Source organism: Anoplolepis gracilipes, chromosome 13, assembly GCF_047496725.1.
Source record: "Anoplolepis gracilipes chromosome 13, ASM4749672v1, whole genome shotgun sequence".
Lineage (NCBI taxonomy): Eukaryota > Metazoa > Arthropoda > Insecta > Hymenoptera > Formicidae > Anoplolepis > Anoplolepis gracilipes.
This window is the reverse complement of record NC_132982.1, coordinates 9,484,349-9,499,659: the sequence shown is the minus strand read 5'-3', so window position 1 is coordinate 9,499,659 and position 15,311 is coordinate 9,484,349. Positions and strand designations below refer to the sequence as shown.

Here is a 15,311-nt window from a genome sequence, read left to right as displayed (position 1 = left end):
TCCAGAAATATGAAAAATTTTACACATAATATTTCAGAATAATGTAATCTCTACAGTGTAAAATAACTATAAATATAATAAAAAATTTCGCTTATTTTAAATTACTTGAACTATATTGATATTAATTATCAGACATCAAACATATAATTCTAATTGCATTTGATCTCAAATGTATCTAGAATTTTATCAAGCTTTATTCTTTTTATTCCAGCTAATCTGGAGGAGACATTGGACTTATCTCTATCGCTACAGGATTATCATCTGCAGGAAGTGACTCTTTACGCAAAACAGACCAAGAGTCTAGGTCCGACACTAAGTACTCAGGACATAATGGCGCTGCAGAGGCAAGAAGAGCGGCGCCGGCAGCAAACCAAGCAAAGTGTGTTTGGTTTTATGTTTAAAAAATCCAAAGAAAGCTCACTTAGTACGGACAGTCTCGGAAATCGCAGCGTATCACCAGCTAGAAGTGATGAAACCGCGAGAAGCGCTAGTCCCCTTCAGCCACCAACTCAACCGCAAAGAAAAAGAAGACCTGCTCCGAAACCGCCCACGTACGCCGTACCTCCTGTTCAAAGTACGTCCGGGGACAGCGGCAAGGATAAAATGATGATCAATCATAGTCGTAACAGTAGCGACAGTTCCGGTTACCATGAGGCCTCTGTGCTTAGCGATAATCCAGACTTGGCCGCAAGATTACCGGAAACTCTGCCGAGAAGGAGCAAAGCACCAGGCATGTCCAACATCTCCAGGAAACTGGCGCAAACTTCGCAGTCGAGTAAAAGTTTGAGCAATCTTGCAATGACAAGTGGAACGCTTAGTCGAGGGATAAGCAACACTTCCCTCAGCTCCACCGGTGAGATTTGATCACATGTTATTCGTATTGAGTTTATGCAGTCCAATAATGAATCTCCACTGTTATCCGGAAAACAGTAGATTAATAATAAATATATATTAAAATACTTGAGACAAATTTAATCGTAATTAAATTATAGCAGTACATTAAATTTATTTCCTACAATACTCTGATGTATGTAAATTTGCACAGGTCCTCGAAAGAAGAGAATAGCTCCTCCTCCTCCGCCGACGCCCAGGCCGCTTTCGTCAGCTATTTCCACGCAAGCGTTAGAACGCATCATCGATTCCGAGGAATCATTGACGTCCGACATGGACCCTTCGAAACCACCATCGGACATTGGTGCACCATCGAAAGCTAGTTCAGACATCGATTGTCCTAAAGCTAATTCTGACATTGCCATCAATACGCAGTCCATGCTCGAGTTGGACTATAAACCAAAGTCGGAAACCACGACGTACGAATTTGATGACAACATTCAGCAGAATTGTACCGCAAAAACGAATGTCGAGGCATGTTCTGAAACAGATTCGGTCGACTGTAAGCTTGTTAAAGCGGATGTGGAGGTGATCGCTCCTGTAGAAGCCCCAAAAGTAGAGCAAGCTAGAATAGTAACAAAAAAAGGTAAGTTAGCGCATATTACTAATAATGCTTTGCTCCATAATTTCGAAGCGCGAGATCCTTCGGGAAATCCGCAAATAAGCGAAAATGTAGACACAAATGATGAAACGAAGAAAGATAAATTACATACTGTAACTCAAAGATACCGGTCGCAATATGATAACTCTATAGGTGATAATTTTATAAATAATGTTTCGCTCGGTATCGCAACCAAAGATCATATCCAAAATGTAATAAGCCAAATCTCGAAAAAATCTCAAAATCCTAGAAAGCCAAATTTATATGAAAATCACGAAGAATCAGTTTCTTTCGATAGTCATAAGTTTCCCACGAACAGATCAAACGAGTTAATTTGCTGTGACAAACATAACACGAAAGAATATGATTATACGAGTAAACGATTGAGGAAAATGCAGACGTCAATGAACCTGGAGGAGGATGTAAAATTGGACGTAAAAAATATAGAACATAAAATGCTGGAAAATCCTTTGAATAATTCCTTGGAGCAATACGCGAAAAACAACTCTCCTCCGCTTTTAAGTACTTTACAAGTATTTGCTATCTCTACGAAGCCATTAGACATCCAAATGGCGTCCACAGATTCCATACCCAGCAACATTGACGAGCTACCCTCGCTACCTATTATAAATCATACCGAGAACATATTAGAGGAGAGAAAGTTAAGCATCTTGCAACCTCCACCGCCTGGCTTAGTCAATCGTCAAGAATCGAATGAGAACTGGAATTGTTTTTTGCTTCAGCTGAATTCAATTCTCGAGAGTAGAGTTGGCGAATTTGTTTGAAACTTAATTTAAACATAATAAATTTCTATGACTTATTGAATGAATGTAGAGTGAAGCTTCAAATTCTATTAAATTAGGATTATTAATTAGGATTCCATTAAATATATTTTTTTGAATTTTTTCCGGATATTATATTGTTTTGGCATTTTTCTAATTTTCTTAAATATTGATAATTAATCCTTAAATTACAAAATTGCGCGAATTATGAAAATGAAAAACTTTTAAAAAAGTATATTTAATTATTTACTCTCATCAATTACGTGATATGCTATTTATATTGTTTATTTGCATTTTCTCAATAAGTTATTTTTTAATTAATTTTATTTAAAATTCTATATTATTTATATTTGTATATGCATAAAAAATTTGGAATCACTTAATTTTCTGAGTTACAAATTATATTATAAATTAAAGAAAGAGATCTAATTACAGAAAAATTTTTACACATTTTCTTATTATTTTTTCCTTGTATTTTATGAAATAATAATGAATAATGTATTCTTCTATTTAGAAAGTGACGTGATTCTAAATATTTTTGTCTACGTAAAAGTATATGGACACACGATTTTGCATTTAGTTTTGCACTTAGTCTTCTTTGTTGGAATTTATGTCTAGACTTGAATATATTCTTGTTGTTTCATTTGGCACACAGTATGTACATATACTTTAATCAATTTGCTTGTTTGTATCACATTTTGCTTGTATTTTCGGTGACGGTTATTTTTTTCTTTCTTTATCCAAACTAGTTGGAGAACCTGTACCCCTTCCCATGCCTCGAAAGGTTAACACGTGTAAGATTAGCGCTTCAGAACATCCAAAGGCACCTAAGCGTAAAGTGATTCCACCTTTGGCACCGCCTAGAACCTTGAGCATGGAACGCGATCGCATAAATTCGATTGATTTATCACGTAAACGTGCCAACTCTGAACACGCCACACGTGAAGGACATCGCTCCACTTCAAATACTGAAAATACATCATCATTGGATGAAGATGATTTTGTCAAACACGTTAAACGAGAAGAAGGGACACATTCAAAATCGGAAGTCGATTCTGCACATGAAGCTCAGATAGGCCAAGAAGAAGTATTAAAAATCGATGATATTACAGTTGACGATAGCGTGTCTTTAAAATCAAATCATAAAATAGAAAGCAATTTGGAGTCGCGTAATTCTAACTATATGGAATCAAGCCTTATTAATCCAGAACCACATTTTGAATCCAAAGATAAGTTTTTGAATGGAGACAAGTTTAGCAAAAAAGAAAAATTACCTGACATTATCGATAATGTAGAAGATCATGAATTATTAAATTTAAGTAATGAAGGAAATACTGGATTACGTTCTGATTCCATAGAGTTAAATGTATCACAAGAGAAACTGTCATTACTCGAACAACATAATGTTATTCCCAAAGTAGAAGAGAATAATTGTTTACAAGATTACGAGATAAAATCTAAAAACACCGAATCGCATAATGAAAGTGAAAATCAGGATGATAAATCATATATATCATTGGACGATAATTCTCTAAACAAAAGTATGACTAAATCGGATCCCATGACTGAGCCGAAAAGCGAACAATTGAAGCTATCGTGTCAATCTGTTTGCCAAAGACCACCCAGAGCGCCAAGAAAAAGAATTTCTTCTAACGAGATTGAGGAAAATATTGAAACAGCGAAACATTTGCAATCGAAAGATGCGTCTAGCGCCATAGAAGTAAAGAGTGATTTAAAGAAAAATAAAGAAATGTGCACGGTGATCTCCACCATTCCAAAATGCGATCATTTTGATGTCATTAAAGAAGATGAAATTTTAAATAGCATCATAAAACACAACGTTGCGGAAAATGTTAATGAATCGTGTCAAAAACTTATTAAAATTGAGAATCAAAACGAAGAATCAACAAACAACAGTATGAAGAATGCTAAACGAGCAAAAGTGATTCGAAGCCAGTCTAAGTCGGATGACTTTGAAACAGATATCTTGAAGAGACAAAAGCGATATCTCACCTCGTCTCCGGAGGATATCGCGCACGCTTTGAATCTGAATTTCTCCACACGGAACTCAATATCTTCAAGTACGTCACAAACAAAACAAGAGCAAACTGATGCAGGACATTGCATTAATCGTACAAGGGATGTGGATGTAGATGAGAGAGTTACAGGTGCATGTTATTATATTACTAACATTCTATTTTGATCCTTGTTATCCTTCACAAGTAATATTTTCAATTTTATGTTTTGTATGTACCATTTTAAAATTGCATATGTAATGTATGTATATATACAGGAGGTGTTAGAAAATATTTCAAAATTTATAGAATCGAGTAAAAAATTAATTTTGTAAGAATTCAGAGCAAATTATTTGCTTGTTGTTTCTTTGTTATATTGAAATTATTTAATATAATTTATATTCCAAAATTTTTTGTAATTTGTCAAGTCGCGCAAAATCTGATAGCCCATTATCAATTGAACATTAGAACCTTTTGATTGATGAATTGTGCTGATTATATGTATGCTATCAGAATGTGATAACGATATCCTCCCATATCTACTTTCAAATACTTGTCCTTCATTTTTCTCATTGTCGTAGTTATCATATCGATGTTATTTTCTGAAATCTTTTCTTTTATTTTCACTCCATTTAATGTTCTTAATTCTCTTTCATCACTCTTCTAGAACTGCGCTTCTTTTATATTATGCATGCACGCAATTAGAAATATTTATCTTGTAATCATCTTGTAATAATATATAATATATAAGACATGAAGCAGGAGAAACCGGTGTATACATATAAATTTCTTTCTATTTATTTTTAAACTTCTATTACTAATCTTATAAATTTATATGATTTTCAATAAAAAGACCAGCATAATATTTGACTAATTTGTTTATTCTATTTATATTTACAACAGGTAACCAAGATGTTCCATCCGAAACCGATATTCTGCTGCAGAAAGTATCAGACACCTTATCAAATGTGCTACCGGCCTCATCGTCTCCAGTACCGGAAAGACCGCTATCGATAAATAATAATACATCTGCATCCATGCAAGTAGACGTCATGCTCGACGAAACCACGATCAAATCAGAGCCTGTCAGTATCAAGGATGAGTCGAATGACAGCTACAAGTCCTGTATCGACCTTTCAGAAAATACTTTAAGCACTAGCACGCCAAATATGACTGCGACCGGTTCACAAGAGAATACCTCTGACTACGTGTCAGCTGTAAGCGAAGACTTATCAATCAGCGATTGGGAGTATCAGCTCCCGGCTCCACCAAGTGCCTTTCGTGATTCACATTCACCTATCCTAGACGATTATGATACGGTTACGCTGGGATCAGTAGAGGTTTTCAAGGAACCGCTAGAAAGTCCAGTTTTGGAGTTGGCTAATGCGACAGATAATAATAATAAGAATATCGAATTGACGACGAATTTATTGAATAGTTCTGAAGCGAATTTTGAATTTCAAAAAGCTTTAAATGAAAAAACGGACTTCATGCCTGAAGCGAAAATCGATAAACGAACAGTAAACAAATGTGTCGAGCAAACATCCGTCGTTTCTCATAAAACGATAGCTAATCCAAATTTGCGGAAAGAAATTATTTCGGAATTGGAGAACAAAATAGAGACCGGAACATTAGCGCAAAGTGTCAATAAGGATATTGATCGAAAAAATACGAACAGTTTATCCGAACCAAAGATTGCGCCCGTAGATAATACCTTGTCCAATTTTACAATCACTACCTATACCAAACAGAACAGCTTAGACATTTTCGAAGAATTTGAGGATTCCAACAGTTATGCAAGAAATTCGGACGACAGATTTATTAAAACGTTTGCTACACTTTCGAGGAATAAAGCAGAAAGTTATGATAACAAAAATATGACAAAGAATATGCATTCAATTAACAATATATCGCATGACAAGAAGCTGATAACTAAGTCCGAAGAATCAAATTCCATTAATCTTGATTGTAAAACAGAACTAAAAAATCGCAATCAAAACGAGTCGGTCCAAAGACTGCAGTCTCTCAACGCGACCAATGAAAAGATCCAGCGATCTAAGAGTTATATATCGACATCCAGTAATGCCAAGTACCAGACAGAAGCGCAAAAAATCGGCGAGAGAAAGTACGAGCCACAAGATGAGCAGGTTATTGGTATAAAAAAGTCTACAAGCATCACAGATTTGAATGCCGACGTACTACGAGGCAACGAAAAATTCTCGCAATGGAGAGACAATATGTTAAAACATCAGAAGGAGCCTAGCAAAGAGAAACAATTACAATCATTACAGGTAATTTCGAGTTATTAGAAGTTATTAGAGTTTATAGAATGAGAATCACAAGTCAACTATGATAGATTCAACTTTGTTATGCATTGGAAACAAGTTTTTATATTTCAAGAAATATATATATATATATATATATATATAGATTACGGAATTATATAAAACTATGTACAATGCACAGCAAATTTTTACAAAAATTGCATCGTTATTATCTTATAATTTCATGTACTGTATCATAAATATTATTATAATTACTGCTATTGATGTAATTTTCTAAAATTAGCTTGTATATAAATATATTTAATAATTGATAATTATAATAATTGTCAATGTATTTTTAATGATAAAATTAATAATACTTCAGTTTTGTTAATAATTGCATAAAAATAATATTTTAATTGTAGGTGCTGAAAAGTATTTTACCACAGTTGAAAAATGCTCAACAAACGGAAGAAAATATGTCCAAAGAATACAGTTCATTGTTAAACGAAAAAAGGTGATTATTTCTTATATTTAAGGTAATCTTAAAGATATTTTATAACATTGTCCTTAGCATTCTAGTGCTAATTAATACTAATTATTGTTCTAATATTACTTTATCATCTTTTTTGATTACTCCACATCTCTCAATATAAATAATTAATTAGACAGTTACGTATTTTAAAACAAATTATTTTCTAACAGATACGAGCCCGAATCCAACGAACATTTGAACAAAACGAATATAGTTTCAATATGCGAATCCCAAGATTCAAAACCGGAAAGTAAACAATTGTCGAAAGAAAAAAATTTGAAACGTTACGTTTATAGTGGTCCACCTGCGATCAGTCTAGGCAGTTGGTCGGAGAGACCCAGCATTAATGTTCAAATCAAAATGGACACCGATTATAAACTAGGCAAGAACAATACCAACAACAGTAAGACCATCATTAATATTAACGGCACAAAAGATGAGAAGGATGTCGCGAATTATGCCAGCAATGACAGTAAGAATAATATCGCTAAGCACGAGATTAACATCAATTCTTCGACGAATAAAAATCCTGATGAACTCACGAGAAAACTAATCGCACATACAACAGCGTCAGGTTTCAAGATACCGATGTCGAGTCGAGTTAACGCGTTCGATTCGATAAAGAACAAAGATAGACCCTTCGTGATGGGAGTCGAATTGAAGAAGAACTTCATTGAGATGCCGAAAGAAATGTCGAAGAACAATGAAAACGAAATTGACCCGTCAATAAATTTTAGAGAAGTGACAAATACATTCGGCCAGCATACGAATTTTAAGCAGAAACCTAAACGCACTAATATTAATAGACACTCGGCGAACTGTGATATACAGTTGGATAAGATAGAAAGAACAGCAGAACCGAATGTCAAACAAAATGGACATGCCAAGTTTACGAAAACATCTGATCAGAACGATCTTTCCTCCAAAAATCAGTTCTGGATGCATGATATTCAAGAAAACTCACAGGCAAAAAGATTCACGTCCATCGTGGGTGTAAATGGGACGAGTCAAAATTTTAGGCCACAAAATGAAACATCCCTCAAATATAATATTAATAACAATGTCAAGATCAATCCACCGATGCCCATCGTAAAGGGATTCAAGATACCTATTACTGATTCTAAAATGAATAATAATCAAATAAAGCATAACGAAGTATCAACAATCGATGGTTCCAGTGAGAGGAAGCAACTTCCTAAACTTCCAACCATGCCAGTGATAACGGGAGTGACACTGAAAAATACCACCGCAAGACCCAAATCGGTTCCGGTTCAATTAGATTCGAGGGATATACTCTTAGAGTCCATTAGAAATTTCGGTGGACGTGAAAAGTTAAAAAGTGTAAGTATATTGATACAAATTTTATCTGTCAAATAGTAATTTAAAAAAAATTTAATTTTCCTTAATTTAAAAAGATATTATTTTAAGAAAAAATAAATTATTTAAGTAAAAAATCTAAACTTAAAGTTTAAATAATCATTCTTAAATTGTTTCAGATTGCAGGAAGATATTAATTGCGTTCTACTAAGCCTCTATAAATACGCACTTACAAAATAATTTCGACACAGCGAAGGATCTGTTTAATGCAAATACAGTCCGAGATTTGTGCGTGTTTTTGTGTTTTTTTTCTTTTCTTTCATGAGATATAAATTTATATCTTTTTTCAGGTTAAATGTGTGAAAGTTCTTTTTGTTTAAAAAAACCATGTGTAAATAATTTTGAAAAAATTTCTATTTAATCCTAGAATACTACTAAAGATTCTTTTTCAAATAGGATGCTTCCTATATGAGACTCAATAATTTACAATTTTTTAATGCAAAAATGTAAATCAAAGTCTAGTTTTTGGAAAGATAAAAATATTCTAACTCTATTATTAATATAGTTATTATTGAATTTCGTAGTATTTTTGGATTAATTTAAAAAATATATTTATAAAAATAATATTTTAAAATATTAAGATTTGTGGCTAGAAGTCACATACAGAAATGAAATATTTTTCGAAACATATTTACACATGCTCTTATATAATATAAACATACATACTATATATATATATACATAAATTATAAATCCAACAAAAAAAGACATTTATATTTTTCGCATCAGCATTTAACGTGGAGAGAAAAAAAACAATTATGTCCTCGCGTTATTGATAATTGATATTACAAATTGCTCGAGTGTTATGTTTTATCATGTATATTTTTTTCAAGCTATAATTTCAATAGAAATAACTAAATGGAACTAAAATCTGGTTACGGCTCCTCGTTAAGCACATGTAAATATGATATAGAAAAAGCTACAACAACCAAAACTCCGTCGTAAGACGATAGAAGATGTATATAGTATTCGATATTTACTTGCTCGTAAAAAAAAAGGACGAGAAACATTTATTTTATTTACATAAATAGTCATCAACGATTGCTCATTAATTAACGTGAAAAGAGAAAATTAGATTAGTTATCTTTAGTTCAGTAGAACTGTTTGATTTTAGCTTTATTGAGTATACTTATAAAAGAAACATATATAAAACCAAAATTAATCGTGAACAGACCGATATAGATACTAATAGCGATTTAGAGCTAAATATTAACATGTCCAATTTTCACGATTAACTGTAAGTTTCTATCAATGGGACCAAAGGTGATATATCTTATTTTATCTATTGTACAACACTAATTTAGAGTTGTGTTAGAACGCGTTACTATGCTAAATACGAAATAGTCTTTTAAATCTGGTCAATATTGAGTTATATCGAAATGATTGGATACTTAATGATATAAATTTATAAATTATTTAAAAGGATATGTTATATATTTAAAACATTGAGCAATTTATATTTTTTCCATAAATATTGTATTGATATAACAAACGATTGTATTTTGGCATAAGGTGTAAAGTATTATATATCCAAATATAAATTAGTTTTTGTTTGCATTACATACCTATGGATCTTTTATGTTTTCTTTACAGTATAATTGCTCATTAAGTAAAATGCATACAATATGCCAGAAGATTGGCAATAAATTTACTCAAAAGTTGAATTATTGTAAATCTTTTCTGAAATAGACTTAAGTTCACTCTTGTCAAATAGAATGTAATTTTTGACAGTAAGTACGCATATTCATTTCAATATAATTGCCTTATACAAACTTTATATATATATATATATATATATATATTTAATGTAATATGTATATAACCACGATATCGTAATATATTCAATATAATTTTCCAATATTACTCAAAATATATAAAATAATGAATTCTAAATCTCTGTAGAAATCATTCATATTATAAACCAATTAGATAAAACATTAATAATTAATACAAAATATATATTGCTATTGGAAAGGAAACATGTATTGCAACGAAAAATCACAGTTTCAAAAAGCAAAACATTGAAGCAAATCTTGTAAAAACTTAAATGTATGAACTTTGCACTAACAATGAATATTTCTCAAACTATGCCAAACTTTAATGTTTTGCTTTTTGTTTACATTAATAATGTTAAAGTTCAGTATCAATAAAAATTCATTCTTTTAATAAGTACTTCATTTCAAAAGAATGAATAAAATAGGGAGGAAATATACATTTTTTTATTTTTTAATCAATAACTAAAACAAATAGAATTTCTTAATTTCATTAATTACCATAAATAGGCATTATGTTTTTTTTACTTATAATTCTCTTTAACATTCTCAGTTCGTATCATTTTTGTTCATACTTTAATATCATTGGCCTTGAAACTAAAAATTGGAAACGTTTTTTTAATATTTATTATACATACATGTATGTAGTAAATTTTGATAAAAATTATAAATCGTTAATCATCAGGTATAGGAGTATTGCAATTTCCATGCCACAGTTTAGTCTCTGAGTGGCATTCTGAATAATTAGCAAATATATCTGCATAACCACGATCACGCCACCAGGTACAAAGTTGCCTATTCCAACCACAATCAATTGTGTGGATAAGTTCTGGTCTTTCCATGCCTAGAAGTGTGTAGAAATCTTGATCACCTAAATGACCCTGCAACAAGTGATATTTATAGTAATATTTGATAAACATAAATCAGTAAAATATCATGTTCTATATATGTTTGATATAAATAATATCATCTACTAAGTATATTTCCATTAGAATAAATTGATCAAACATAAATTTTTTCTTTATAGAAAACGTTAAAAAGCCCATAAATTATATAACTGATTAAAAATAAACATCTTTTTGAAAAAAAAATTAAACTTTAAGAAATAATAAAATTAATAATAAAAAGCTATATTCTCTTGTTATTTTTAAAGAGGTTTTATAATTTAATGTAACTATTAAATTATAATTTACATATATATGTAAAATATATCTGATCATAAATTTAAACAAACTCTTGAAATTCTAATAAATTTAAAATAATATATAGTGGAAAAAAACAAATTATTATATTAATATAGATTTTTATCAGAAAGATAGGAAGGAATTATTTAGATTTTTTTTGGATTTAAACATTATTACGTTATATTAGTCCTTGTTATATTTGAAAAAAAAAAAAAAAAAAAAAAAAAAAGAAAGCTGCAAGATTATTCAACCTTACCTTAAAGTGATATTTTTCTGTCATTCCATCCACACTGTTCTTAGTAATAATTTCATTATATTCAACTGACTTTCGTAGTCTTTCTAAATTAAAAAGCACCATCCCACTATTGTAACCAGGATACCCGCCTTTATGTCGAGGTTCACCAAACATTGTTGTTGGGTGTTTAGTACGATACGAGTACAAAACATGTCGATAAACGGGAGTTAGTTCTGAGGCCAAGCCAAATAAAGCCTTCTCCCCAAAATTGTTAAACTCTTCAAATAAATCCTTCACGTCTCTGCGAAATTTCGTGTCTGCATCGAACATTGCGGCGAGTTTCTGGTGGCTGGGTGCAATCTTGTGCATACCCAGTGAGAGAAAAAATAATGCATCAGAATAATATGTCCCTGGTTTACTACTGAAATGTGGGGACATAACTGACACAATATCCTCCAATTGTATGGCCAATTTATGTACATCATAATAAAATACCTGAAAAAAATAAAGAAAAAATATTTATTTATATACTCATACAAAGTGTAAATTTAAGTAATACTATTTGTATTCTATATACACACATTGATATTATTCATACAATACAAATATTTGAATTAAAACAAGAAAAAATGAAGAAAGCAGTTACAATTTATCAAAATATGAAATCAAATTTTCTATTTAAAAAAGCTACATATGCTATAAAATATTTCAAAAAAGAAACACAAAAAGATTTAGATTTATTCTATGATATAATACTACAATAAATAATATGATACTATTTGTATTCCAACATATTTCATAAAAAATAAACATTATAGATTATAAAAAATATAAAGAAATACCTTTATAAACTTTCCAGTATTAACCATGACATCTCGAATAACAATTTGTGCTATACCTTGACTTTCATCATCGCTTATTATATGGAAAGCAATGTTTACAGAGGTCAATCTAAGCAAGGAATCTACAAATATCTGAAACTTGTGTCTCATGGGCGAGTTTGAAGCAACTTTAGTAAAGATACACCAAATGTTGTAATAGTTGGTCCAATCATGTGTCAGAGTGCTTCCTCTCGAAGATAAATAATTGTCTTGAACAATCTGAATGGAATCATTAGTCACCGTTAGGGTGGTTGTAAGATTCGCCAGGCTTGCATTTCGCATTCGCAGATTGGGCACAATCCAGTGCCCGCCATTGGATGTCTGATAGCAGTAGAGGGCTACCAGAAGCAACACAAGAATTGTCAGTCTTAGTAGCAACTTGCGTAGCAAGGGCATTTAACCCGTATCCCTTATTTTTCTAACCTAAAAGCGCAAACAACCCTTAATTTATAAACAAAAGGAATTTTTGAGATATAAAAATATCTTGTGAAAAAAAAAAAAAACAAGATTATAATAAATTAATTTTATATTTTAGTTAATCCCACGATTCGTTCACTTAATTTATTTTGTTTAATTTAATTTTTCTCAATCGATCAAATATTAATATCGGTTTACAAAATTAGGGAAAATAATTAATACTTACGTGAACATGATTAGCGGTGGATTTTATGTTACCGCGTCGCTTTATAGATCATCTGTTTAAAGTTTCCCATCGATTAATATTACACTTGTTGATTATCATTGCGACCGTTTGCATTCGTGATATTTTTGTTCATAAAACACACGTCAGACATTAAATAAAGGCACTATTATTATATAATATGAGCCAAGTTGATTAAGAACAACTTTGATTAACTTAATTACAATCCGAGTATAAATTTTTAACATACAATATAATTTTCCTTTATAATAATAGAGAAAAACCCGAAATTTGACAGCAGCCTAGGCGGCCATGGCCAAGTGTCATCAAGGCGTCTTTTCATGCTGATGCTTGACAAAGCGCTCGACGCTCATTGGCTCATTTTTAGCGTCAAAGATGTCACGTGACCAAAAATGACGAATTGGTATCTTAACTGTTTGTCACGTGACTTTTGTCGCTAAAAATGAGCCAATGAACGTCGAGCACTTTGTCGAGCGTTAACATGAAAAGAGCCTTAACAATGAGTGATTACATATAGCGGTTCCGATATAAACAAGGATATAAACAACTTTAATTTTCAACAAAAAGCAAACAATACAGTACGTTATTCTATTATTATTATTTAGTGGAAAAAAGATACAATGACACATTTTGTCTTTTGTCACATGTTATACTTGCCAAGGTAGATTTCACACAAAAGAGTTTTGAATACTTTTTTTAATTTTCTAAACGGTAATAATTTATTAAAAATATTTTTTACAATATTTTATTATAATATTTTATATTGTTGAAATTATTTCAGTTCATTTTACTCTTTCTATCACCTTATAAGCGCATAATATTATATAATATTTAATAAGGTATATTCTTAGAATATTTTATATCTTCTAAAAATATACCTTGTAAAAAATATTTTTAATAAATTATAGGGCAAGTTCTATTGTGCGAGTATTAGAGCGATATATATTTTTAAGTATAATGTCGCAGATTTTTATATGTTGGTTTCTTATTATGTCGCCTGCAATCACTTTTCGTTTCAAATCGTCAATGGATTCTCTCTTATTATCAGTTATCAATTCTAAAACATCCATCGCCTGTGAGAACAATAAAAATTATCATATATTTTAAAATATATATATATACGTTACATATTTTTTTAAATACTTTTTATTGTATATCTAATTAGTACAGAGAAATTTATATATCCTAGTAAAGACTAAATATTTATAAAATATATTCCTAAAATCCAAAATAAACATCCCAAGATTATTCCAAAACATTCCGGAATATTTAAAGAATATACAGAGAATATTCAAATAAGCACAAAATGTTTTAATTTTTTTATCATTTTGTATACCGTTTTGTTCTATTTTTTCTTTCATTTTTTATGTTCTATACATATGTCAAAATTTACACTGATACAGGTAATGTTTATAGAATATTCTGAATATTTCATAATTATTTGAACGTTCTATGAACATTTTTCTACTATTCCAGGATATACAAAACTTTTGGAATACGAATGGAATATTTCAGTTACTGGGATATATATAAATTAAATTAAAAACAGAATATGTAAGAGTGACATATATTTTGATTTAATATTTAATTTTATCATATTTAATTTAAATATCTACATATTTTTGAGTTTCGCATTTTGAAATATTTATTGTTTATTTGTAAAGATGTCTTTTTAACTGGCTTCATCTTAAAGAAAAAACTTTTTTATAAAAAGCTTCAGTATTTTTGTGTATAACACATTTTTATGGTTAAACTTTTTGTTGCATACAAGCTGGGAACAAATAAGGGGGATATTTATTAAAAATATTTTTGTTTTGGCGTACTTTTTTTATCTTTGTGAGATTTTTTTAAGGGTAAAATATTCTGAATATATACACACATTGCATTCGAATATAATACGATTAAATTAAAAATAGAATATGTAAGAGTGACATATAAGATATATCTTTTTGAGATGATTTACTTTCTACGTCTCGAAATGAAATGTATTTAAAAAAATCGGAGAAAGAATATTGCTTATCATTTTATATGTATAATCGCGCGCACGTGTGTGTGTTTTTACTCTTTATTCTAATATATTTATATAAATAAATTCATAATTTGCAAGATTCAA

At 30.5% G+C, this 15,311-nt stretch overlaps 2 protein-coding genes across 4 annotated transcripts in view; one reads left to right on the top strand and one right to left on the bottom strand.

Annotated features, from left to right (window-relative positions):
* LOC140672230 (uncharacterized) overlaps nucleotides 1-10,029 on the top strand; it is a 29,042-nt gene extending 19,013 nt beyond the window's left edge. Inside the window, exons 6-12 of one of the 3 annotated variants that reach the window (XM_072904176.1) lie at nucleotides 212-853; nucleotides 1,046-1,477; nucleotides 3,024-4,355; nucleotides 5,193-6,580; nucleotides 6,979-7,070; nucleotides 7,259-8,429; nucleotides 8,585-10,029. In XM_072904176.1, the coding sequence (XP_072760277.1) occupies nucleotides 212-853; nucleotides 1,046-1,477; nucleotides 3,024-4,355; nucleotides 5,193-6,580; nucleotides 6,979-7,070; nucleotides 7,259-8,429; nucleotides 8,585-8,602 (5,075 nt within the window). In that variant the 3' untranslated portion in view covers nucleotides 8,603-10,029. Of the gene's footprint in view, nucleotides 1-211; nucleotides 854-1,045; nucleotides 1,478-3,023; nucleotides 4,443-5,192; nucleotides 6,581-6,978; nucleotides 7,071-7,258; nucleotides 8,430-8,584 lie in introns of all 3 variants that reach the window. The other 2 variants (XM_072904175.1, XM_072904177.1) reach the window with 2 other exon arrangements.
* Nucleotides 10,030-10,046: 17 nt separating this feature from the next.
* Nucleotides 10,047-13,504, bottom strand: Xxylt (Xyloside xylosyltransferase). Its single transcript, XM_072904178.1, has 4 exons — nucleotides 13,181-13,504; nucleotides 12,499-12,960; nucleotides 11,678-12,151; nucleotides 10,047-11,118 (listed from the first exon to the last, which is right to left on the bottom strand). The coding sequence occupies exons 2-4, from the start codon at nucleotides 12,931-12,933 to the stop codon at nucleotides 10,912-10,914; spliced, it is 1,116 nt and encodes a 371-aa protein (XP_072760279.1). The 5' UTR covers nucleotides 12,934-12,960; nucleotides 13,181-13,504; the 3' UTR covers nucleotides 10,047-10,911.
* Between the last annotated feature and the right edge of the window lie 1,807 nt (nucleotides 13,505-15,311).